The 26,241-nt window shown below is 39.7% G+C and overlaps 1 protein-coding gene across 6 annotated transcripts in view; it reads right to left on the bottom strand.

Annotated features, from left to right (window-relative positions):
• Positions 1–26,241, bottom strand: part of iqca1 (IQ motif containing with AAA domain 1) — a 164,276-nt gene that overhangs the window by 95,381 nt on the left and 42,654 nt on the right. For all 6 annotated transcript variants that reach the window (XR_006312075.1, XM_043693071.1, XM_043693074.1 and 3 more), the window contains 3 exons: positions 19,447–19,652; positions 11,107–11,191; positions 9,881–9,988 (listed from right to left, as the gene is read on the bottom strand). Coding sequence is in view for 5 of the 6 variants with exons in the window: in XM_043693071.1 (XP_043549006.1) it covers positions 9,881–9,988; positions 11,107–11,191; positions 19,447–19,652 (399 nt within the window). In the remaining variant the exon portion in view is untranslated. The remainder of the gene's footprint in view (positions 1–9,880; positions 9,989–11,106; positions 11,192–19,446; positions 19,653–26,241) is intronic.

Below are 26,241 nucleotides of genomic sequence, written 5' to 3'. Positions count from 1 at the left end.
TCCATTGGCCCATCTGATCAAGATCCAATTGTACTCTGAGGTAACCTCACGCTGTCCACTATACCTCTGATTTTAGTGTCATTTGCAAACTTACTAAACATGCCTCCTAGTTTCACATCCAAATCATTTATATAAATGACAAAAAGTAGTGGATCCAGCACCAATCCTTGTGGCACTCCACTTGTCATGGGCCTCCAGTCTGAAAAACCACGCTCCACCACCACCTTGTCTTCTTCTTGTGAGTCAGTTCTGTATCCAAATGGCTAGTTCTCCCTGTACTCAATGTGATCTAATGTTGCTAACCAGTTTACTGTGAGGAACCTTGTCGAAAGCCTCACTGAAATCCATATAGATCACGTCCACTGCTCTGCCCTCAACAATCCTCTTCTTTACTTCTTCAAAAAACTCAATTGAGTTTTTGAGACATGATTTCCCACGCACAAAGCCAGGTTGCCCATCCTAAAACAGTCCTTGCCTTTACAAATACACTTGAGGAAAGATTGCTTTCCATGCATAAATCAGCTGGCAAATATATGAAATAATTTAAATGCGTCTAAATATTGGTGTGGTTAACTGTGCTTCTGTTGAATGCACAAATTCATTCATCATGCACAGCGACTATAGCCTGGTCTGCCTGAGATGGTGGCCAGTAGGGAGACAGGTTCTCAGATGGAGATCATACCTGTCATGAGACTATCTTCTCACCTTTGGACCTACAACAACACATAGGGATGCTGTATCTATGCACTTGGAATTCCTCAGACACCTCTCCAGCAGCCGGTTTAAGTAATAGCTCAAATTGGGGAGAAAGTGAGGTCTGCAGATGCTGGAGATCAGAGCTGGAAATGTGTTGTTGGAAAAGCGCAGCAGGTCAGGCAGCATCCAGGGAACAGGAGAATCAACGTTTCGGGCATAAGCCCTTCTTCAGGAATGGGGAAAGTTTGTCCAGCAGGCTAAGATAAAAGGTAGGGAGGAGGGACTTGGGGGCCCCTCCCTCAAGTCCCTCCTCCCTACCTTTTATCTTAGCCTGCTGGACAAACTTTCCCCATTCCTGAAGAAGGGCTTATGCCCGAAACGTCGATTCTCCTGTTGGCTTCTTTTGTTCTTCAGGAATGAGGAAAGTTTGTCCAGCAGGCTAAGATAAAAGGTAGGGAGGAGGGACTTGGGGGAGGGGCGTCGGAAATGTGATAGGTGGAAAGAGGTCAAGGTGAGGGTGATAGGTCAGACTGGGGTGGGGGCGGGGAGGTCGGGAAGAAGATTGCAGGTTAGGAAGGCGGTGCTGAATTTGATGGATTTGACTGAGTCAGGCTGGGGGGAGGGGAAATGAGGAAACTGGTGAAATCTGAGTTCATCCCTTGTGGTTGGAGGGTTCCTAGCCGGAAGATGAGGCGTTCTTCCTCCAATCGTCGTTTCGCTGTGGTCTGACGATGGATGAGTCCAAAGACCTGCATATCCTTGGTGAGTGGGAGGGGGAATTGAAATGTTGAGCTACAGGGTGGTTGGTTGGTTGGTCCGGGTGTCCCAGAGCAGTCAAATCCATCAAATTCAGCACCGCCTTCCTAACCTGAGATCTTCTTCCCGACCTCTCCGCCCCCACCCCAGTCTGACCTATCACCCTCACCTTGACCTCTTTCCACCTATCACATTTCCGACGCCCCTCCCCCAAGTCCCTCCTCCCTATCCTTTTATCTTAGCCTGCTGGACAAACTTTCCCCATTCCTGAAGAAGGGCTTATGCCCGAAACGTCGATTCTCCTGTTCCCTGGATGCTGCCTGACTGCTGCGCTTTTCCATTAATAGCTCAAATTGCCTGGCAGCTTCAAATATAGGAAGGCCTACCTTTTCCTTCATCATCCACTTGTTCTTAATATATTGATAAACCATCTTTTCCTTTGTTTTCCCCTTCACCCCCTGTACTTTCTATACTCCAATAAGCTTCCTAAATTACGATATAATTTTTTGAAATTATCACAGCTCTATTTTTCTTCTTTCTCTTGCTCTCTATGCTTCTTCTATGCTGTATGTAGATGTGTTCACCCCATGGCATTATAATTTTGTGTTTGAACACCTCTCACTGATTTGGCACTGCTTCTCCTTCAAGTAACTATTGAACAAGGCCATCTCTCATTTTGTAACATCTGCTTTCCCCAATTTAACACTTTTACTCTCATTCTACCTTCTAAAATTATGGTAAATTTAACTGTATTATGATCACCAGATGCAAAATAGTCTTCCATTCTACTTCATCCATCTGCCCAGTCTAATTTCCGAAGACTTAATCTAGAATGGGGCCCTCTGTCATGGGGCTTTTCATTTGCTGGCTGAAAAATCCTTTTGAATGCAGTTCAAGAATCTTATGCTTTCTGTGTCTTTTATGCTGTTTGTATCTTTGGGTAGTTGATGTCCCCAACTATGCACGCTGTTTTTGCACTTGGACTTTGCTTACATATTTGCTCACCTAACTCTCTCCCGTTATTTGAGAGTCTATAGTACAAACCTAGCTGCATGGCTGCCCCTTTTTTGTTTTTAAGCTCAACGCATATGACCTCATTTGATGCTTTATTTAGTATATGACAATTGCAGTTTATTCTCAGCCAAGAATGCTGCATCTGCACCGTTCTCTATTCCCTTTCCTATCCTGCATGTAAACTCTTATATCCAGGGATGCTGAGCTGCCATTCTGTGAAACGATTTGTAAGAAGTGAACATATACTCGTAAACTGGCATTACTCACCCAGAGAAGCAATCATGACAGCATTGTCAAATCTTATAAATTACATCAGCAAATCACTGGATGGGGCAGGAAGCAAACAATTTTCAGGCAGAAGTGACTTTGCCCACCCAGTTATGTACCCACCCAGTCCACTGAGAAGGAGGCCTTTCTTGTTCAGGATGCTGCTTACATAAGCAATGACCTGCTGCCAAAGTCTAAGTCTTACAAGGTACTGTTGTTTACTGGTGTGCACTAAACTGATCCTGTGCCAGCACTCTGTGCTGGGGCCATACTGTCTACGTGCTGGAGCTAGTTCCATGTCTACAGTGTGCATCCTGTTAGATAGCAGACAACTGCAGAAGAGAAGCTGCTGCACTTGCTGGTGTTGGTCCTGCTGCTGGGGGTTTTTGTTCTGTTCCTGGGAGCTAGTTTTTACTGCCAGTGCTTGGATTGCTACTGCTCTTGATCCTGATCAGAGATGCAAGGCAGAGCTACGTAAGATTTGGTCCAGATCAAAGGGGTAGCCAAGGGCACCCGTATGGGCCCCAGCTATGCCTGTCTCTTTATCGGTTACGTAGAACAGTCCATCTTCCGTAGTTACACCGGCACCACTCCCCACCTCTTCCTCCGCTACACTGATAACTGCATCGGCGCCACCTTGTGCTCCCGCAAGGAGGTTGAGCAATTCATCAACTTCACCAACACATTCCACCCCGATCTTAAATTCACCTGGACCATCTCTGACACAAGTAACATTTCCCATTAGGATTGCCTCGAGTCAATTAATCCATGTAGAATGTTGTCAAATCTGTTTCCTAACCAAGGGCTTCAGAAGGTATAACCTAATCAAGCCTCTACGTGAACTATTTATTAAATTGATATTTTTGTGATTTTTCTTTTTCTCTTCACTACAGTACATGTTCAAGTTTTCAATTGCCACAAGATAAGTTCCGACAAAGAATATCTTTCAGTCCATTTAATCTCACCCTTCCAGAAAAAATCCTATTTTGGTGTATAGAGGATAGTCCTTACCATTACCTCAATTGGAAACACAAAATATCAAAAATAGAGTGAGCTCAGTGTGACCATGGAAACAAGCTCAGTAAAATGTATCACCTTCATGCTATTAGTCTCAAAACCTGGAAACTGACATTACACTCAAAACCTGGATTCCCCAAGGCAGTTAAAATATATAGCCAGTAATGATTGTAGAATGACTAATTTCGAAATCCTCTATTACTTCTCTATTATTTTCAACCCAAATAAGATGAATATTAGTGAAATAATATTTATCACGTATATAGCCTTTTAATCAAAAAAACTTTTCACTGTTCCATCATTTTCAATGACATTTGGTAAAATTGACTCCAGTAGTACATTTATTATGCCCAATGGAAGATAAACAGTACAAGACCAGGTTAACCCTCTGTATTCTGAATTTTCTCCACAAGTTATCATTGAATAAAAGTCTCCTCCAACTAACAGATATTTTTCAAGGTAGTTTCATTTTGTACATTTGAAAGAGGCAGGTAATGTGGAAGTTAAAGTTGCTTTGAGTTACTGATCACCAGAAAATGATCAGATCCCGCATCTTCTGCAATTGTCATCCACTCTCCTGGGCAGACGACAAGATGTCATTCAAGCCTGATGTTTATAAGTACATGTTGGATCCCACCAATAATGTTATGAAAGGTGGGAAATGCACCAACAGCATTTTAACATCTCAGCCTTTTAAGCCTAGCTAGATACCAGTTGATGATCTTGGCTATAGAGGGGCTATTCCTCTATTTAGTTCTACTTGCTCCGAATGATTGGCCTGTATTTTACAGCAGTTCAATGCAGGATTGCAGACCTCCTCCCACTGCTGTTGGGATGTTTTCCCGAAGTAAGGTTTGCCCATGCCAAGAATCCTGGCCACTCAGGAAAAGCTGGTAGCTGAGCCAGAGATGGGTAAAATTTAGCCAATTATTTCTTTCTAGAAAATATCTGCTAATTTGACAACATGTTAGTGATAGAATCTTAATATTAGCAACAACACTGCTAACTGATTGCATTTCTTTGAAGTTCAGTAATATTTTAATAGGATCGGATGAACAGTTCCTTTAACTAAATTATTGTTTGAATTTTATCTGTATGCAAGTTGAACTACCTATTTACATTAAATGCCTGTCACCATATTGTTGTGGCATAGTGTATATTCCTGATGAAGGGCTTTTGCCCGAAACGTTGATTTTCCTGCTCCTCGGATGCTGCCTGACCTGCTGTGCTTTTCCAGCACCACTCTGATCTAAACTCTGGTTTCCAGCATCTGCAGTCCTCACTTTTGCCTAACGAGATTTTCAGGCAACCTTGGAAACACATGCACAGATTTTAGAACCAGGCAACCTTGGAAACACATGCACAGATTTTAGAACAGAATGCATAGTTAAATCCTCAATCAGTTGCTTTTCTACCTATTTAAATCACTCAGTACGTTCCTGTCAAGTATCTAACATACCTACTCTTCAACATCACGCATATTCAAGCACTGCTGCCTCACAACACCAGGGTCCCAGGTTCGATTCCAGCCTCGGGCAACTATCTGTGTGGAGTTTGCACATTCTCCCCGTGTCTGCGTGGGTTTCCTCCTACAGTCCAAAGATGTGCAGGTCAGATGAATTTGCCATGCTAAATTGCCCGTAGTGTTAGGTGTATTAGTCAGAGGGGAATGGGTTTGGGTGGGTTACTCTTCAGAGGGTCGGTGTGGACTGGTTGGGCCAAAGGGCCTGTTTCCACACTGTAGGGAATCTAATCTAATCTACACCCATTCCTCTTTGCTCTATAAAGGGTTAAAATTATCCAACATCTTGCTCTGTTAAACCTCCACTTGAATTGCAAAAGAGAAATGTGCGTGTGTGTGTCCGTAAGCCATACTCGTCATACATCACTCTTAATGGGATGGATTAAATCATAACTATTACCAATGTTTTACGATGACAAGTGCTAGAAATGGAAACAAAAAAGCCAGATGATGTCAATTTTCTTTGACTGCATTCAGATCCTTGCACAGACTAATTGTTAAAGTAATAGGCTGACTCAATGGTACAGTATGAAAGACAAAACAAAAACAAAAGTGTTGATGAAATTCGGCAGGTCTGACAGCAATCGTGGAGAGAGAAACAGAGTTAATGTGTTGAGTCCAACATTACTGTTTTTCAGCCTCCACAGGATTTTGCTTGTAATAGGCTGAAGAGCACCTCAATAATTGTGTGACTTTGTTTTGAAAACAAGACATTTTCTCTGAATATTGCACCAATTCAGGCTCCAAACAACTCACTGAGACTTCTCATGATTTAATCCAATTTTAGATTTTTTTAAAGTGTTTTTACTTCACATTTGAATAACGCTATTCAGACTGGAGTACAATAAAGTTGTAGCGAACTTCAGTTTAATTGATGCTATTAAAATAGTGGTATTTTGGAAGGAAAATAGGGAGAGGTGTGGAATCAGAAACACAAATTCTCAGGCAGATGCCATATTGGTAGCAGCCATTGCTCTGGCAGCACTGCCATTTAAGACTGCTGTTGGCCTCTGGGTGGTCAGCAACACTCAGTGCACACTCTACCTGGAACCCTTGATCCTGGGCTTGGGCCCATTGCTGACCTGTCATGTGCCTACTTGACACATGAATAGTAGGATTTCCCAAAAAGAGGTGACATGTGGTTTTCACTGCCTCCCCCGCTAACAGCCATGGACTTCCACAAGATCTTGTCCAATGGCTCACCTGTTATGAGCAGACACAACCAAGACAGGGGAAAGGGATAGCATACGAGTCAGCTCCATAGACAGTGGGATCGCACACTAGGTTCTGTTGCACAGGGCTCGGATGAGAATTTTGATGGAGACAGAAAAAGCTTTAATGGAGAGACACACAGAAATGCTTAGTATATTGTTTAACTTGGCAGAAAGCCTGCTATAATTGTCATGGATCATGAAGGAGTCTCTTGCAACTTGGCACAGAGCTTTGTTCAGAGTTTGGAGACCATGCTTTCTAGCATGGAAATGATGCCAACTTAATGAGAACAGTCGCAGGCCTGGTAATGATGCAGCATCTAGTGGCATTGCATCAGCTTCCATTGAAACACAAATAGAAGGCAATCAATATCTGAGTGTTGTGGTGAAAGGTCACACTGAAGATATGAAATCCTGTTACCAGACTACTCCTGTCTTTGTTATGGTGTTACGACACGGGGTAAACCCTCCTGCTTAATTTAAACTGGCAACACAGAAAAGATGTATCCCGTGCAGTAATCTATGAAAACTCGAGAGGCCAAGAACTATTTAAAGTAAAAATTAACAACTTTATTTCTTATAGTATAACAAAGAATAATTAACTAACAACTATTTACAATTCCTTCCTCTAACCTATCCTTTACCTTCCCTTCCATAACACTAGTCCAATAATACTCCCAATTAAGATTTACGAAAAAATTCTAATTTTAAAACCAGCCAGCAGTCAAATCTTCTCTTTATCTTCGTCAGTAATTTGCTCCCCAGGTCAGTGTTGAGGATTTTCTCAGTGCAAACTCCTTCTCTAGATAGGTACCACTCAGAGAGCTCTGATTAGCAGTCTACACCTGTTGGTCTCCTGTAGCAGTTCTCCTCCCAACTATTTAATTTTCCCCGGTCTTATACCCCAAAGCATCAGATTGTGTCATTGCCTTTTAAGATTGTCAATATACTCAATTCAAACCTGATTGGAACTTGGTATTTTTCAGGGTATAATTTAAACCGATTGGCCTAATTCGAATCTGCTTTGTCGTTTTCAGGCAACTGGCTACCCCAGTAGCTGGAGCACATGTTACATTGTGTCTTATTGAGAACACTTGGTGCTATCACTGCTAGCTTTTACTCTCTTAAAAGGTACAGTACACACACATCTTCATAACAATGGATAATCATGCTCAAAGGGGCTTGAATAGTCTCACAGCAGTCCAGAAACCTATATTCCATCAGATTGCTAGGTCAATGGAGGTAGCACTCTGAGGAATGGTACTGGGTCTGTGCAGCATGATACTACAGGTCATCTCTCAACCTTCTAGCACTGCACTCTACCAATAAATTCCCTCATAGTGGCCAATTAGCCAACCATCCCATCCTGTTGCTAAATATGTCAAGGCAATAGGGTTTGTAGCGAGACTTTCTAGACCCAAAGCTGAGAAGTTCTCCTCCAAAGCAGTCTCCTCTCGCCATGCTGCAGCTACTGGAAGAACAATGCATAGGAGGACGACTGGCAAGTTTCTAGATTTAATCGACTTTCTAAAATAGTATGGTGGCTGTTAGAATTTAAGATGGATACAAAGACGTGCAAAACAATGAAGAAAACAATATCGCAATCAACAAAATAAGGCTCCAGCAAAAATAGTCACAATCCTGGAGGGAGAGAGATCCTTTCCAAATGACGAAAGAGAGTACATGTGAATGCAATACTCGTGTGCAAATAACATCTATCAAAATCTAAATCATAGCAACTCACTGCATTATAAAAAACATTCATCTCTCAGTAATAAAACAATCACTGAGAATTGTTTTAACATTCTTCTCTTCTGGTTACCAGGAAAAAAAGCTTCTCACTACCTAATCCCATCACATTACTTCAAATTTTGAGCATTTTAGCCATAAGTCATACCTTACAATGGTAATTATACCTTACCATTGAGTCTCTGCCAAGCTATCTGCATGGTTCATCATTTTCCCATGGAAGTTTCAGGAGTGAGTTCTAATTATAATTCAGTTGATTCAATAAAGTCAGTTTCAAGAGCATTCTGAATGGGTGTCATTGAGCTGAGGGAGAAACTTAGATATAGTTAGTTAATGGATGTAGGTTTGCTCACTGAACCTTCCAGCTCAGTGAGCAAATCTGCATCCAGAACCTCAACCTGAGCTACAAATCTTCTCAAAACTCGCTAATAGCTAGTCAATTTCAAAGTGCTCGGGTCTGTACAGAAGGAAAGAAAAAACTCAGAAGTGAATGCTCTCCACTGGAACATGGAACATTACAGCACAGTATCGGCCATTCAGCCTTCGATGTTGTGCCAACCTGTGAAACTAATCTGAAGCCTATCTAACCTACACTATTCCATTATCACCCATATGTTTATCCAATGACCATTTAAATGTCCTTAAAGTTTATAAGTGTCAGGATTAGAGTGTTTTGCTGGAAAAGCATAGCAGGTCAGGCAGCATCCGAGGAGCAGGAAAATCGACGTTTCAGGCAAAAGCCCTTCATCAGGAATGAGACTTCTTTTTTTAATTTTTCTTTTTTTTTTCTGATGAAGGGCTTTTGCCTGAAAAGTCGATTTTCCTCCTCCTCGGATGCTGCCTGACCTGCTGTGCTTTTCCAGAAAAACTCTAATTTTGACTCTAATCCCCAGCAACTGCAGGCCTCACTTTCTCACTACAGGGAGAGCGTTCCACACCCTTACTACTCTCTGAGTAAAGAAACTCCCTCTGACATCTGTCCCATATCTACCACCCCTCAATTTAAAGTTATGTCCCCTCGTGCTAGCCATCACCATCCAAGGAAAAAGGCTCTCACTGAACACCCTATCTAATCCTCTGATCATCTTGTATGTCTCTATTAAGCCACCTCTCAACCTTCTTCTTTCTAACACAAACAGTGTCAAGTCCATCAGCCTTTTAAGACCTACCCTCCATACCAGGCAACATCCTGGTAAATCTCCTCTGCATCCTTTCCAATGCTTCCACATCCTTCCTATAATGCCGCAACCAGAACGGTACACAATACTCCAAGTGTGGCCACATTAGGGACAATGTAATAGTTTTATTCTTTTATATACTGCAGGAAGGGTTATAGCAGTTGAAAAAGGGCTGTAATTACTGTCCAGTTTGCATGTATCATGTAGAAGAAAGCTACTATTTGGTTGGACTTTGAGCTCATCTCAGAATTTTCATCAGTGTTGTCTACTGGACTATCATAGAAATGTTAATGACAGCTAATACAAAGGACAAACTATCTAAGTCAAATCACAACTGACAAAATACAATTAGATATTAAGCAATACAGGTGAATCCTTAGCACAAGAAAGACTGAGCCTTCTTTTGAGAAAGATTTTCACCACTGAATGTAAGAGGAATTTAAGACAAAACCCAACATTTGGAACATTACCTCTTTATTGGCTTTCCCTTTCTTCTTTTTCTTCTTCTTTTCATTTTTGTCCTTTTTCTCTTTCTTTTTCTTTTTCTTTTCACCTTGTGTAACAAATTCTTGAAGCACCTGAGGAGAGTGGTAAGTTATTAAAGCACAAGCCAACTTATTTAACGAGAAAACCTGCTTTTGTAAAAAATATTAGAGACTGTGCAGGAAGGAAGGGAAAAAACAAGAGTGAGCATTCTGTCCCCTTCAAGCAAAACATGTGGATATATGAAAGCATATGAACTAGGCATGCAATGTTAGTCAAATCCCTGCACTCAGTGATAACACTATGCATTTTCCATGCCGGTTGCTATCATTACTATGTCTCAAAAGATATTGCTACAACTACAACAGTTGTAAGATGGCTATGTCATTGTTTTTAGTGCCAACTAAACTGGAGGAATGAAAGGTGGCCTTGGTTGATTTACTAAAAAGAAGATGCCATCACATCTGTACTGAAGGTACTACCTTCTCCACTCTCTAGCTATCCGTTTCACTCATCGAAATACATTAACAACAAAATTATTATGGTTTTGAAAAACAGTCATGTCACATTCAAAATGTTAGCTCTGTTTCTCTCTTCACAGATGCTGCCAGAGCTGCTGAGTTTCTCCAGCAGTCTTTATTATTAATGATAATGAGGTCCTGATTAAAGTTGACAGGACCTGTGCACCCACAGCTTTGCTGGGATCTTTGAATCTTATTGGCTTCCCTTGCACAATTCCCTGTGAATTTTGAAGCCAATACATTCAAAATCACAACTTGCAATGTTTGAACTTCAATTTACATTAGTCAGTCCAGTACAGTACTGAAACTCTACAGTGCAGTTGCTATCTTAATTCAGAAAAAATGTTATAATCTAGAAAAGACAATAACATGCAACAGGATGCAGCTGTATCTCAATCACAGAATCTCTGCTCCAAAGCTGCAATCCCTCCTCAAAAAGGTTTAATGGATAGAAATTGTTACCAAGAAACTTGGATGACTTTTTTCTCTCTTTAAGTGCGAGTTCTAATCTGAAAACTATAGCTTGCTTAAAAATGCCACTGATACTATCTGCGGACATGTTGAATTTTAAGTTATAAGGTAGAACACATTAACAAAAGTCAACATACTGGCATTTAAACAATTGAAGTTTATAGCCGAATTATGTATCACAAACGTCTGAATATAACCCTTCGATTCGTCGTGAAAATTACCTCTTCTGGAGTCTTTGTAGCAAAAATAGCTGCAGAACCACCTTTCTCTGCATCAGGGAAATTGGGAAACCTCCCAGTTGTGTTTCTAGATTGAAGAATAAAACATTAACACTTAAAAAGCAGCAATTCTCCAAATTAATCAAGGTATTATATCATGGAGTATGCAAGGAGGTAAAATTGGATGTGCTGTTTTCTGACAATGACCAACCTCCACCTAACCCTCCTGCCAATTCAGGCAGAGCAAGGTAGAGGTAAATTTGGTGCTGTCATCTCATTCAAGACAGCAGCATTGGGTCCGGTGAACCCAGAACTGCTGGCTGCATCTCACTTTGTGCAGAACACAGCAGTGTCATGTTGACAGCATGGCGCAGAATCAGAGAGTAATTACAAGATAAAGGGATGCTGACTTTCTATAAAGCAATCAAGTCAGTCCCAAAGTTCTACTCTATCCCTGTGATTTTGCAAGACCAGCTCTCCAGGTTCCCATTTAATTTCCTTTTGAAATTATCGATGAGAGTGTTTCCACTATTTTACTCTCGCAACATTTAAGAAGCATCTGGATGAATACTTAAAATGCCAGGGCATAGTAGGCTGTGGACCAAATGCAGGAAAATAGGATTAATGTAGTTTGGTTTTGTACAGGTCAGCATAGAAATGGTGGACCGAAGGGTCTGGTTTTGCTGTACGACTCTATGACTCACAATCTTCTGAAGGTGTGGTGACTAGAACTGGATGCAGTGCCCTAATTGGAGCCTAATCAGAATTTTATTGGCATTACAAATCTTGCCATGATGCAGAAGGAGACCATTCAGCCCAACGTGCCTGCACTGACTCTCTGAACATTTTAACTTGGTACCAATCTTCTGCCACTTCCTCATAACTGTGCACTATTTAAAGCATCCAAAGCCCTCTAGAATAACTCACTTGAACCTGCTTCCGCAACATGGCAGACCCTAACTACTAGCTGTGTGAAATAAATTCTCCTTACCTCACACTTACAAAGCAGTTCAAAACTGTGCCTCTGGTTCTCTATGCTTTTATACAAGGAATGCTTTTTTATGATCTACTATCTCCAGACCCCTTATGATTTTGCAAACTGCCTTGTAATAACTGCGTTTATACTCAGAACTCTGTTTATTGAACCCAAGATCCCAAATGCTAATTACTGTATAACAGTAGGCAGACTGAACTCTTGTACTTGTCACCATTCATGATGTCATCTGTTTTAAAATGTTTTAAAGCAACACACACACATACTCCCTCGGTCTTTCTTACATTGCATGTAAATTTTAATTCTGGATTAGTGGTGCTGGAAGAGCACAGCAGTTCAGGCAGCATCCGAGGAGCAGTAAAATCTACGTTTTGGGCAAAAGCCCTACATCAGGAAAATTTTAAGTCCAGTGAGGGTTCCTTCATCCAGGAGTTAATGTTCAGGTATGTCCAGATAGCTGAAGGTAAGAGTTGCAGAATTTCAAATTGGTGATGACACAGCAAGGTTGTGTTGATTTAAAGGGAACCAACTTACTTTGCAGGCCAATAGAAGAATCCTCTGGAAATAGGATTCAAGGAGATTGGAACATAGCTTTAAGCCTGTTTATGGCATTTTATCCATGCTGGAAGTTAAAAAAAAAAAGACTGAGACAAGGATTCAGAAATGAACAATTAAAGCCCATCAAAGACCAGAGGAATTTTGATGTAACCTTGCCCAGGATTAAAGTTAGATTAAAGAAGCCACTTTGTGCTTTTAGTCAAAATTCACGGTTCAGTTCAAGGATCTAGATGGTTATTATTAGTGTCTCTGTAGACATACTGACTATCAATTTAGTTTTTTATTTTCAATACTGAAGCTCAGTACTTCTATTTATTTTACTGTTCTTGCAATGTGACCCAACAATAATAGGTGCAAGTTTTCACAAAGGTGATGGTTTAACTTTGATCTTGTGGTTATACTGCCAGAAATTTCTGGAGATGTGAAAATTATGTGATCAGTAGCAGCCATTTGAGTCCAACAAGGTCATGTTGTGTAGGATCAGAGGAACAGGAGTAGGCCATACAGCCCCTCAAGCCTGTTCCACCGATTAATGTCCCATATCCCTTTATATCTTGACCCAAAACTTTATCTATCTCAGACTTAAAACTAATCATTGATCTAACATCAACTGGCCTTTGTTGAAGAGAGTTCCAAATCTCTACCTTTGTAGTACTAGAAGTGCTTCCTAACATCTCTCCCCAATGGTCTGGCCCTAATTTTTAAGCCATGCCCCCGAGTTCTAGAATCTCCAACCAGTGGAAATTGTTTATCCTTATCTTCAGTGTCTTTGCCGGTTAATATCTTGAAGACTTTGATTAATTCATCCCTTAACTTTCTAAATTCTAATGAAATCAGGCCTAACCTGTCTATTCTCTCATCATAACTTAACCCCTTAAGTACCAATATCTTTTCTTGTCAACCTGCGCTGTACTCCCTCCTTCTGAAAGTGTGGTGGCCAGATATGTTCACAGTACACCACGTTGGATCTAACCAGGGTTTTGTACAACTGCAGCATAACTTCTGTGTCTTTCTGCTCCAGTCCTCTAGAAAGAAAGGCCAGCATTCCATTAATTTCTCAATTACTTTCCATGCCCCAACTCCCAAGTCTCTTTGGACATGCACTTTGTTTGACTTCATACCATCCAGAAAGTACCCTAATCTATACTTTATTGGTCCAAAATGGATAACCTCACACCTACTTAAAAAAATATAACTTTTTTTAAATAATTTAGATCAATTTATGTCTTGTGGGCACATCAAGCCAACAAGACATAAACTCTCAATATATCCCATGAAGTACCAGGACTGTGCTCTTATGTCCACGTTGCCTCTTCCTATCCCACCTGCCAATATATATCACCTCAAAGTTGTCTGTGTTTTCTATTTGCCCCTTGTGTGCTCAATTGGTTAGCCTATGTCAGTTGATTAACATCCATTTGTTTCCTATAGCATGAAGATTTTGGTACTATCAGCAAATTATGAAAATTTACTCTGTATACCAAACTCCCAGTGATTTATGCATGCCGAAGGGCCTGTTTCTACACTGTAATGTAATCTAAAAAAAAAATTAGTGGTCCTAGCTGGAATCTTATGGAACATCATTGACTGCCATCATCCAATCTGAAAAACAACCACTTACCCTGGCTCACTGTTTTCTATCCTTAAATATGTTTAGACCATTGACTCTTGTAGTCTATGAGCATCAGTTTTATTAATCTACTGTTATTTTCTTTTCCCGAAGTTTCACACATGAGATATAATTCGCACACGAAATTCTGCAAACAGTTAAAGTTTATTAAAACCTGTACAAGCTAGGTGACCCCTTTCATCCTCTTCACGGATCATACAGTCATAGAGATGTACAGTATGGAAACAAACCCTTCGGTCCAACTCGTCCATGCCAACCAGATATCCCAATCCAATCTAGTCCCATTTGCCAGCACTTGGCCCATATCCCTCTAAACCCTTCCTATTCATATACCCATCCTTTTAAATGTTGCAATTGTACCAACCCCCACCACTTTCTCTGGCAGCTCATTTCATACACGTACCATCCTCAGCGTGAAAAAGTTGCCCCTTAGGTCTCTTTTATATCTTTCCCCTCTCACCCTAAACCTATGCCCTCTAGTTCTGGACTCCCCCACCCCAGGGAAAAGACTTTGTCTATTTATCCTATCCATGCCCCTCATAATTTTGTAAATCTCTATAAGGTCACCCTCAGCCTCTGATGCTCCAGGGAAAACAGTCCCCATCTATTCAGCCTCTCCCTATAGCTCAAACCCTCCAGCTCTGGCAACATCCTTGTAAATCTTTTCTGAACATTTTCAAGTTTCTCAACATGCCTCCGATAGGAGGGCAACTAGAATTGCACGCAATATTCCAAAAGTGGCCTAAACAATGTCCTGTTCAGTCGGTGTTAGGAAAGTTGAAATTCCTTATTACAATTCTATTATTCTTGCCCTAACTGTGATCTCCTTACATAGTTGCTCCTCAATCTGCGCTGAATTGATTGAAGTGTACAAGATCCTCAATGGTCTTGGCAAGATGGATGTGGAAAGAACGTTCACTTAGATGGGTCAGTGTGACAGTCTAAAGTTCGGGGATCACTTCTGAGAGAGTAGAAATATTTTTCATCCTCAGAGGGGGCTTTGAAACTCTTCAGGAATGGAGGGGAACACCGGCATTTGTTTAAATTGGAGAATTTGTTGGGAACTGGCTGTCTAAAATAGAGTCAAAGTGAGGCACCGAAAAAAGGAAGCACATCCCCTTTATACAGGTCAGTTGGTCATGCTCACAGATACTCTGGCCACACCCCACTCCCCCCCCATAACCACATGATATCCTTAGTACCGTGGTACGATGAGATCATCCTCAGAGATAATGCAAATGTAAATTCCCTAATCCTGGAGAATTATTATGCAGACGATTTCCTGACTCAGTGATTCCCCAAGACAATGTAGGTGTGACATACTTAGCTTCAGGGGATGGCTAGAAAGTGTTTCTGAATGGAAGAGATTGAATGAGAGTTTTATTTGGTAATAGTAGGGGAATAGTAGCAAATGACTGTTTGAATGGACTGGGAGTCATCCGCATTCTTTCATGAATGTCATCCCCACTCAGAATGTTTAGTCAGTGCAGTTTAACTCTTCAATATTACATTAAAGTTCAGAGAGATAGTCCCATTTAATCTTTCAACGTTACAGTACCTTGTTAAATGCTTTATTAAAATCAACTGCTGTTGGTTCATAAACCTTTATTCATCAAAAAAAAGAGATTTGTCAACGTTTTAACAGAGTTGTGATGGTTCTTCTTAATGTGGTGCCACTGGGCTCAGTGCTGTGACCTCAACCAGCTACAATCTACATTAATAACCAAAGACATAGCGAAAGAAATGTAACTTAGTTTACAAATGATACAATGTTAGGTGTGAAAAAAACTTCGAAGGACACAAAGAACCTGCAAAGTGAAACAGGAGGTCGGTTAAGTGAGTGGGCAAAAAGGTGGCACATGGAATCTAATGTGGGGTGTGTCAGGTTATTCACTTGGGTAGTCAGATGCACAGGATTTATAAATATTCATGTTCAGAGGGATTTAGTGTATTCATACGAGGAACTCAGAAAGTTAGCAAGGAGGTATATTAAGCAATTAGGAAGTTAAATGGCATGGATTGCTTTTATTGGAGGACGACGAGAGGGCAAGAATAGGAACTTGTTAAAATTTTACAAACTTTAGTAGAACCACTACTGAAGTAGTGTGTGTGGGTTTGGTCCATTGTTAAGGAAAGACTTACTGTAAAAGTTTTATTATCCAATATGTGAAGGGTCTCAATGCAAGAGAACACAAGATGACTTATTGAATAAACTCCTTATCTCAACTTGCAAATTTATCTTCTGTTTTTCTTGATTACAGTACAGAATCTGCAATTGCATAGCCTCTTATAAAGTGTAATGATGCCTTTCAAAAAATTGAATCAATGTTTCAAAAAGTATTTGTGCAAGTTATTTCTTCTCCTTATGGAATTTATTTTCAGGGCTCTTTTGTCTTTTGAGGCTTCACATTGCCCACAGCTAGCCACTGTACTGCCCCTACTTAACCCATATATATAATCCTGAGAATCTCTTCACGGCATACTTCTTTGCTTTTTGTTTAGCCTCAACAAATTTGGCATTCATTAGAATTAGAATTAGAATCCCTACAGCGTGGAAACAGGCCCTTCAATCCAACAAGTCCACACCAACCCTCCGAAGAGTAACTCACCCAGACCCATTCCCCTTTTATATATTTACACCTGACTAATACACCTAACACTATGGGCAATTTAGCATGGCCAATTCACCTGAGTTGCACATCTTGGGACTGGTGGGAGGAAACTGGAGCACCCGGAGGAAACCCACACAGACACGGGGAGATTGTGCAAGCTCCACACAGACAGTCACCCGAGGCAGGCATTGAACCCCAGTCTCTGGCGCTGCGAGGCAGCAGTGCTAACCACTGACCTACCATGCTGTCCACTTCTGTCCTTTCACCCAAGGCACTTATACAAATTGCAAAAACGTTGAGGGCCCAACACTGATCCCTGTGGCACACCATTCATTAAGTCCTTCCAACCTGCAAAAACACATTTATAACTCGTCTATGCTTCCTGTTAGCAAACCAATTTTCTATCCATGCCAATATACTAATCCCCTACACCATGAGCTTTTACTTTGCATTAAAAGCTTCGAAGTGGCACTTTATCAAATGCCTCCTGGCAATATAAATTCAGTACATTCATCAGTTCTTCATTATCCACAATATATATTACTTCCTCAAAGAACTCCAATGAACTTGCTAAACATGATTTCTCTTCCACAAAAACACATTGACTGTGCCTGATTACCTAGAATTTCTTCAAGTGTACTGCTATAATGTCTTTAATAATAGCTTCTAAGATTTACCTTATGACAGATGTTAACCCCATTGGCCTGTAGTTTCCTACTTTCTGTCCCCTTCTTTTTTGAAGATCAGAGTTGCATTTTCTATGGTCAAATCTAATGGGATATTTTTTCTGAATCTATAGAGTTAGGGTGATGAAAAGCAATGTATCAAGTACGGCTATTTCTATAGAGACTCCAGGATGCTTCAGGAACCAGGCAGTTGTCAGCCAAACAGTTCCAAATATTTACAGTACCACTTTTCTGGTAATTGTAAATTTCTTAGTTTCCTCCTTTCCTTCCATTTCTTCATGTATAACTATTCTGGATTCCTTGTATCCTCTTTAATGAACACTAACATAAATTACCTGTTCAATTAATCTGCTACCTGTTTATTTACCGTGATCAGTTCTCCAAAAGACTTTCTATAATACAAACATTTAATGCAAACATAACCAACACAAAATGTTTCCTTCACTGGTTTTACTGGTTTTCCTTTCTATTAGGTAGAACATAAAGGAAGAATTAATGGGATCTTGTCCGACATTTAATGCAAGACCTACTATCTCTATATTTCTGGTTATCTTCCTCTCACACTCAAATTTCTCCCCTCACTTATTAATTATTTTAGTCATTCTTTGCTTTTTTAAAAAAATGTTATGTCCAACCTTTTATTCTATCACTTGTGTTTGCATAGTATTTTCGTTAAGTTAGACGCTATCTTTAAATTTTCCAGTTATACATGGATGGCACATCGATCCACAGGATATTTTCTTACTTATTGCAATGTGTCTATTTTTCACATTCTGAAGTATTCGCTTAACTGTCTGCCACTGAATCTCTCTTGGCCTTTCCTTAACCTAGTTTGTCAATTCACTTTAGTTTTTCTGCCCACATAATTGCCTTTATTTAAGTTTTTAAAACATTAGTCTCAGACACACTCTTCTCTCTCAAACTGAATGTAAAATCCAATAATATTACGGTCACTAATAGGTAGGGAGTCTGAGGTCATTAAAGAATTCAATCTCATTGCATGATACCAGGTCTAGTATGGCTTATTCTTCAATTATCTCCAGAACATGCTGTTGCAAGAAATTATTCAAAAACATTTAATCAGCTCCTCATCTATGCACTTTGTGCATTTCCGACCTTTCTAGTCTATATGCAGATTAAGATCAATCATGAATACTGCCATTCCTGTCGAACAAGCTCCCACTTATTTCTTCCTTTATGTTCTACCTTACAGAAAGGAAAACCAGTAAAACTAGTGAAGGAAACATTTTGTGTTGGTTATGTTAATACCGACCATTCCTCTATTCTGTGAACACCACGATTAACAAACAAAGAAACCTATCCCCATACTAACATTTTCAAGCTTCCTATCCTTTCTACTTGTCCTATACCCTTCAATTTTCAGGCCCCAATCCATGGTGCAATAGTTGGTCACCAATCTGCAGCCTTCAATCACATCCTAAACAAGGTGAAAGAATTTCAACAGAAACAAATTGCTGGAGAAACTCAGCAAGTTGGCAGAAACTCTGGCAGCATCTGTTGACAGAAAACAGAGTTAATATTTGAAGACCAGTGAAGACCTGCTGAGTTTCTACAGCAATTTTGTGCACAAAACGTAGCTATAAGCATTCCAATAATGTAGCAAAAGTAAAAGAGGTAATGGGGAGATAGGGCTGGGTGTCATCAACATTTGGAAACTAAATTTTATTCATTTCATGCTTGTGATAAACAATAGTGTTCACACCACATGTTTAAGAGTTGCAACAATATCAGCTAAGGATAGTCTGGTTAAGTACTGAGAATTTCAACTGTGGCTGGATTTAAACAAGATTTGAAAGAGAAGCTTAGGTGGCTCCAGGAAATTCATGAATCTGTTTTCCTTACCGACACTCAATAAACCATTGTCGGATCTGGTCCTGCAGAGTTTCCTTAATATCCATTCCCTCCACTGCTCGTACTTGTTCTTTTAGCGTGATTAAAGCTTCCTGATATTCCACCTCATGTACTTCCTGCACGACATGCCTTTGCAGAACTGTTTTCTGAGCTTGCAGATGAGCAGGGCTCAGCTGTTCAAAATTGGGTGGTGGTGCCTGAGAAAAGAAATCAACCATCTGTCATGATAGTATTTGTAACCTAGCTTGCAATAATAGCATTGGCATGTATGTCAGACAGCAAAACTGAAAATACCCGTGCCACTGATAGCGAAAACATCTATCAGAACAGATTTTTAGGAATCACTTACTTTTAAGCTTGAAATTGTCCTACCACATCTCTTGAGCAGGATACTCTGCAAAACTGTCATTTGAAAGAGATTGGCTCAAAAAAGAAAATACCTCACATTCAAATACGGGACAATTAATATTCCTAAGGAAGCTAAATTGGACAAAGAGGGAAAAAGACATAAAACTAAATTAAGAAAAGGAAAGTTATTGTAAATCCAGTAAATGGATGGGGACCTAAAGATTGGGAGAGTGTCTTTGGTAACACTATATAACATGACAATACTACTTGCAAAATACTTATCCTTCTGTGTACATCATCTACCTTTAAATTCCTGTGGTTAGACGTGAATAAATAAATAAGCAATGTGTTCAAATTTGTACCAAACAAAAACTAAAATTTTAATTCTATAAGTCTCAATCAAATTCAGCAAGGTACCTGGAAGGATTGCATTTCAGATCAAACGATTTACAGGTTTTATGCACAATGCATAATGAGTTCAATAATTTCATTGTCGCACACATTCATAATGTAAGCACATTACTATGTATTATTAATAACAAATGTCAACAGATTAAAAAGACTTCCAAAATTTAAGCCACCTGACAACACTTTTAACATTTAAAAAGGTAACCTTCACATTTTGGATTCCTTTTTGTGAAGCAGTTTACTTTGTTTAATAAAACATAAAATTTGGATACACCTTTAAACGATGTTAGGATACAAATGCTAACAAATCATTGTTCATGGGTGGCAGTGGTGTGCTCAGGTTACGTGTGGACTTCACACAATTGAATAAAGCAGTCCAGAGAGAAAACCACACAATGTCTTCTGTGGCTGACAGTTTGGCAAAACTAAAAACAATAGCATACTTTATGAAATTTGATGCTAACAGTTGACAAATGCCCCTAGACTATTACAGTTGTTAATCACATTCATCAGAACCTTTTGGGTAATTTTGTAATAATTGTCTACCTTTTGGAATACCATGAGCTCTCAAAATATTTCAACATGCAAACTTTGAAATCCTAGAGGGTAACAAAGGGGTAATTTGTCATATGTATGACATACTTATGCACAGCATGACAACATTGTCACAGAGTTCATGAAGTTCCTAAAGCATTGTAGAATGCAGCTTTAAGTGGAATAAAAAATGTCAATTTGCAAGGACAAGAATTACATTCTTATGCCATGTCATTCCAGAGAGTGGAACCATGGTCGATCTGAGGAAGGCAACATCAAGAAGGGAATTCCCACAGGGAATTTCGATGCTGTTCAACAATTTCCGGGAACGGTCAATCAGGTAGATGAATTAATTCTAAATATGTCTATAATTACACACATTTAAAGAGATCTTTTTGGAAAAGGTCAATAATGGTTTTGTAATCTAAGGCAGATCTTAGCATTTCTGAAGATAAAAACAAAATTGCCTTCTTCAGATCTGTTAGCTCAGTACAATCCAAGGTTGTCATCATTGATGGATGCAGATGCAACTTCAAGAGAATTAGGTATAGCATTAATCCAGGTTCAGGATTTGGTAGCAGGAAGCCTGTATATTTCACATCAGGACATTAACAGGAACAGAGAATAATGTTTAGCAACCATAGCACAAAAGTGTTTAGTCATAATCAAAGGGCTGTAAATGTTTCTCAGATTTCTAGATGGCAGAGAATTTTCAAATAGAAACAGTCCACAATCCAATATTTACATTATTAGAATGCAAGGAGATAGTCCAAATGTTGTTACAATCCAAAGTTCAGCCTCAGGTTATTATGATTAAACGACAGTCTACGAATTGGAAAACACAGATCATAGCTGATGCATTATCTGGAACTACAGTTGATCAAGTTGAAGCAAAAGATTTAGTCCTTACTGACAATGTAAAAACATTTCTACCAGTTATAATGAAGTCATTACTGCCTCTGGGAAATTACAGGAAAATTGAGAAGTTCAAAAAGCAGAAGTAAATGTTGTATTATGGCTTTAGGACCTTGGAGCAACCTTGTAGTGATGTCACAGAGCTGCACCTCACTGAGTACAAATTGTACACAATGTGGGGTGAATTACATCACGCTATAAGGACACATTAAGAGACAAAGGTGAGTTTCTCTAGAAGAAGCTCAGACAGCACATGGACATGAACACATAAAGATGGTTTAGTCCTTACCTAACGTCGCTATAAGTCAGTGCCTGATATATTGATGATTACCATGTGTAGCAGTACTTGGTATGAAAGAAAATGAGTGTTACTTGAAATCTAAGTCTTTGCATCCTCCTCAACAGGTCTGTCTCAAACCCAAATCCATAGTATGGCATCAGATAAAAGAAACAAGAAGTTCTGTTAAGGCAGTCAAAACAGAATCAATAGGCTAGTTTTTTCAAATATATCATATACAAAGGAGGAACTTGATTATAATAGATTACTTACAGTGTGGAAACAGGCCCTTCGGCCCAACAAGTCCACACCGATCCGCCGAAGCGTAACCCACCCAGACCCATTCTCCTACATTTACTCCTTCACCTAACATTACGGGCAATTTAGCATGGTCAATACACCTAACCTGCACATTTTTGGATTGTGGGAGGAAACCGGAGCACCTGGAGGAAACCCACGCAGACACGGGGAGGATGTGCAAACTCCACACAGAGAGTCGCCTGAGGCGGGAATTGAACCCGGGTCTCTGGCGCTGTGAGGCAGCAGTGCTAACCATTGTGCCACCGTGCCGCCCACATATAATAGATGACCTTTTAGTTTTCAATCATAGACTTGTATCGCAAAACACTATGAATGAAAAGATTCTCCATAATATCCATGGAGTTCACTTCAGAATAAACAAGAGTAAGGATTGTACAAAGGAATCTTCTTGTGGGCAGGCATCTCAAAAGAAATTGAAAATTTCATGTTATCCTGCAATATAGGTCAATCAACAGTCAGACACTACTTTGTTTATGTCTCCTCGGTAGACCGGGAACTATACCTATCCAACTTGCCACTTAATTTGTGATTTAATACTTCAAGTAGATAACAGCAGAATTGGGTATCAATTACATTCACTAGTTCTCCTCATCACTCACAGACCAATGAAGACGCCATGACAGCAATAAAAGCCAAATTGTTATTACTGATCAGAAATAGCTATTGAGATTTAATTTTACTAAACTGCAAAATAACACATTTGAATCATGACCGTTAACTGGCAGAATTACTTATGGGCAGAAGTTTCAAAGCAGAAATTCCAGTATTAAGGCATACATAACCGGAGACAAAATATTATATCTTTAGGCCGTGAGACAGGAACAGAAATTCAGAATGACCACCAGAGGGTAGAAAAGATTGGCATAGTTCCAGGCACAGAGCAAAGACATTGTCAGCTTTGATGCCAAACTAGAAGATTTAGATCAGAGAAAAGACATCAACAGGGTTCAGTTCTCAGCAATTCAGATCAGCCTTAAATGAAAACAGAAATTGCTGGAGAAACTCAACAGGTCTGGTCGCACCTGTGGAGAGAAAACAACTAATGTTTCTAATCCAGTGATCCTTCATTAGAGCTGGTATTATATATTTGCACTCTCGTAGGAATATTCATAAGGAACAGATAGGCAACTACGAAATAGTTGCAGATAGGCAACTACGAAAACTATCACAGAATTGGGAATAATGAGAATACACAGGCATCAAATACACTGCCGCAAGAAACTTGAACTACAGAAATGGTGGAAGATCACCGTCATTCACATCACAGGTGAACAAGTTCAGTACAAGCTATGAAAATTTCACAAAAACTCAGTCCCTGAAGTTCAGACTTTCAAGAGAAGATGAGAATTTAGAGAGTTTGAAGAAGTTGTTGAAATACTAGAAATGTAAACGTTGAGCAAAACGGGGGGAGTTATAGTATAATGAGAATGCATAAGTTAATGATATGAAAATATATGACACGATGTAATACAGACATCAGAAGTTGCATATTCTCGAGGTCTAGAAGAGGATTCAATAAATGTAGAGAGACTATAGTATAAAAATCAGCATTATGTTTAGTGAAGTATAAATAAGAGTTCATTGGAACTCCAGAAAGTCAGAAACTAGTCACTCTAAGGTAAGGTAGAGGCAGTGATAGATTGCATTCAAAGTGGGTCAATACAACCTTGGAGAAAGTCTCTCAATAGTTTAGGAAAATAAAACCCAGATGCCTAAATCTCACATAAAACCGAACTGATAATGAATGATCACCTATGGCGTGTATCCATAAAGATAGATCAAATCATGGTGGCAGTCTCAATCGCGGTCTTCAAACAAAACAGAAGGCGCCCCTTTAGTATCTGAAAATTAGGTGTAGGACTATGAAATTTCTAAACCAAAACCTCTTTACAGCTCAAAGAATTCTACATTTTTGTTCAGCCAAGGCATTTTGTATTGGTTATTTTCCTGTTCCATTACTTTCAGTTTTATGCCACACAGGTGTTTTGACAACATTGGCTATCACTGGAGTGTGTTTTCATTCTTTGCATGTGAGATTACACATTGATTCAGCCACCATGGGATTCCCAAATGAAGCCAATTTTACCCTCACCCAGCCTTCATGCACAAAGTTTCTATTACTTGTCAATTGATAGCAATCAAGCACTGATTTCTAAACTATCCAGCCCAACAGTACTAAAGCCAAATAAAGTAATGCAGCTGAGCCCAAAATCAACTTCCTTTTCAAAAGGTCATGAACCAAATCCAGCCTGTCCCTGATCTCTAAGGCTCAATATAATACCACATGGAGTACTTGTCAGTGGAGAGTACTTGGAAACACTTTTTAAAAAAAAACTCCACACCATAACATAGCTATCAGAATTATAGTCAACTTGTTTCCACTCCCCTGTCAATCATTATTGAGTAACTGTTGAGAAACATGCAGGATTAATTTGAGGCTAGCAAAAGGAAATTCATTTACAATTCTCACAGTAATTTACCATCTGCTGGAAAAAACAATGTGGATGTTTCTTTGCTACTCCTGGGGAGATTTCAATCCTGCCTGCAGTTCCTCCCAGTTCTAGCATAATTACTAACCCTGAAAATATCTGGAGATGACGTTTCTTAGATTTTAGCATGGCCTACTGTGTAGACAGTATCTACAGACCAAAACGCACCACGTGACCCACTGATCTTTGGCAGAATTTATGTTCCACACAAGCCCCTTCCCACTTTCTTCAACTAATTATACCAAACATCTCTTTCTATTATGTTGTTGTACTTATTTAACTTTTCTTTAAGTATATCTTTGCTAGTTGCCTCAACTATTGCTAGTGGCAACAAGCTCCACTCTGTAGGAAGTAACTTTTCTCCTGAATTTCCAATTGCATTTATTCATGACTATCTTAAATTTATGGCACGAAGTTTGGCATCCCTCCATAGTCTTTTTTTATCATAAGGTATCTATCAGACTATAGGACTTTGGGGAAAATACATCCATCGTTTTTGGCTTATTCTGATAAGTACAATCTTTCGATTCTAAATATTGCCAGTACAGATTCAACAGCATTCAAACGCTAAACATAAATATTTGCTCCCTACCGCTAAATACCAGCACCTAGGTACAGCACCAGCACTGTGGGTGTAACCCACAAGATGCACTGCAGTAACTCGCCAAGTATTTTTTGACAGCACCTTTAAACATGCAACTTCTACAAAGAAAAAAAGGTACAGTTGATGAACCAACACTGAGCACTGAACACAATCCAGGGAAATGTTAATAACAATGGCTCAACTTTTCCAACCACTTTCATTATTGTTTGACTGAAAAGGAGCACTCAGCTTGCTTGACAGAATCATAAAATCCCTACAGTGCAGATAGAGGTCATTGTGTCTTCACCGAACCTCCAAACAGTACCTCACCCAGACACAACCCACCTCCCAACCCTATACCTGTAATCTCACATTTAACATGGTTAATCCAACTAGCCTGCACCTCCCTGGACACTACAGGATAATTTAGCATGGCCAATCCACCTAACATGTTCCTCATCTAAAATCACTAATTTTCACAATTTAATACCAATGAAGACTGCTCTGCACACTTTCTAAACTAAATAGATTGAAAGGGATGCTGGATTTTATCCTCACAACTCAATTTCACCACCTGCGGAAGACAGTATAAGACATTTTCATTAGGAGTCTGACAGGATCTCTACCATCTTGTGCTCACTTCCTTCCTTATACAACTATTATGACATGGCTTTTCTGCCAGGTGATGACAGAAAAGGAGAGGGCCAGGATAAAACAAAGAGTCACAAACAGGTATCAATACTTTCTGTTTGGAGTCAGCGTAGGCAGGGGTACTGCTATGAATTCTGAAAAAACAGCCTAAGAGTCCTCCATCAGGGACAGTCCCCTCCTCCTTTCAATCACGACTCTTCTCGCGACTGATCATGATTTTCTGCTATTTCCCACTGACCACCTATGTAGAATAAATTAGC

Source organism: Chiloscyllium plagiosum, chromosome 7, assembly GCF_004010195.1.
Source record: "Chiloscyllium plagiosum isolate BGI_BamShark_2017 chromosome 7, ASM401019v2, whole genome shotgun sequence".
Lineage (NCBI taxonomy): Eukaryota > Metazoa > Chordata > Chondrichthyes > Orectolobiformes > Hemiscylliidae > Chiloscyllium > Chiloscyllium plagiosum.
The sequence above is the reverse complement of the archived record's forward strand: the minus strand, read 5'-3'. Positions and strand labels throughout refer to the sequence as shown.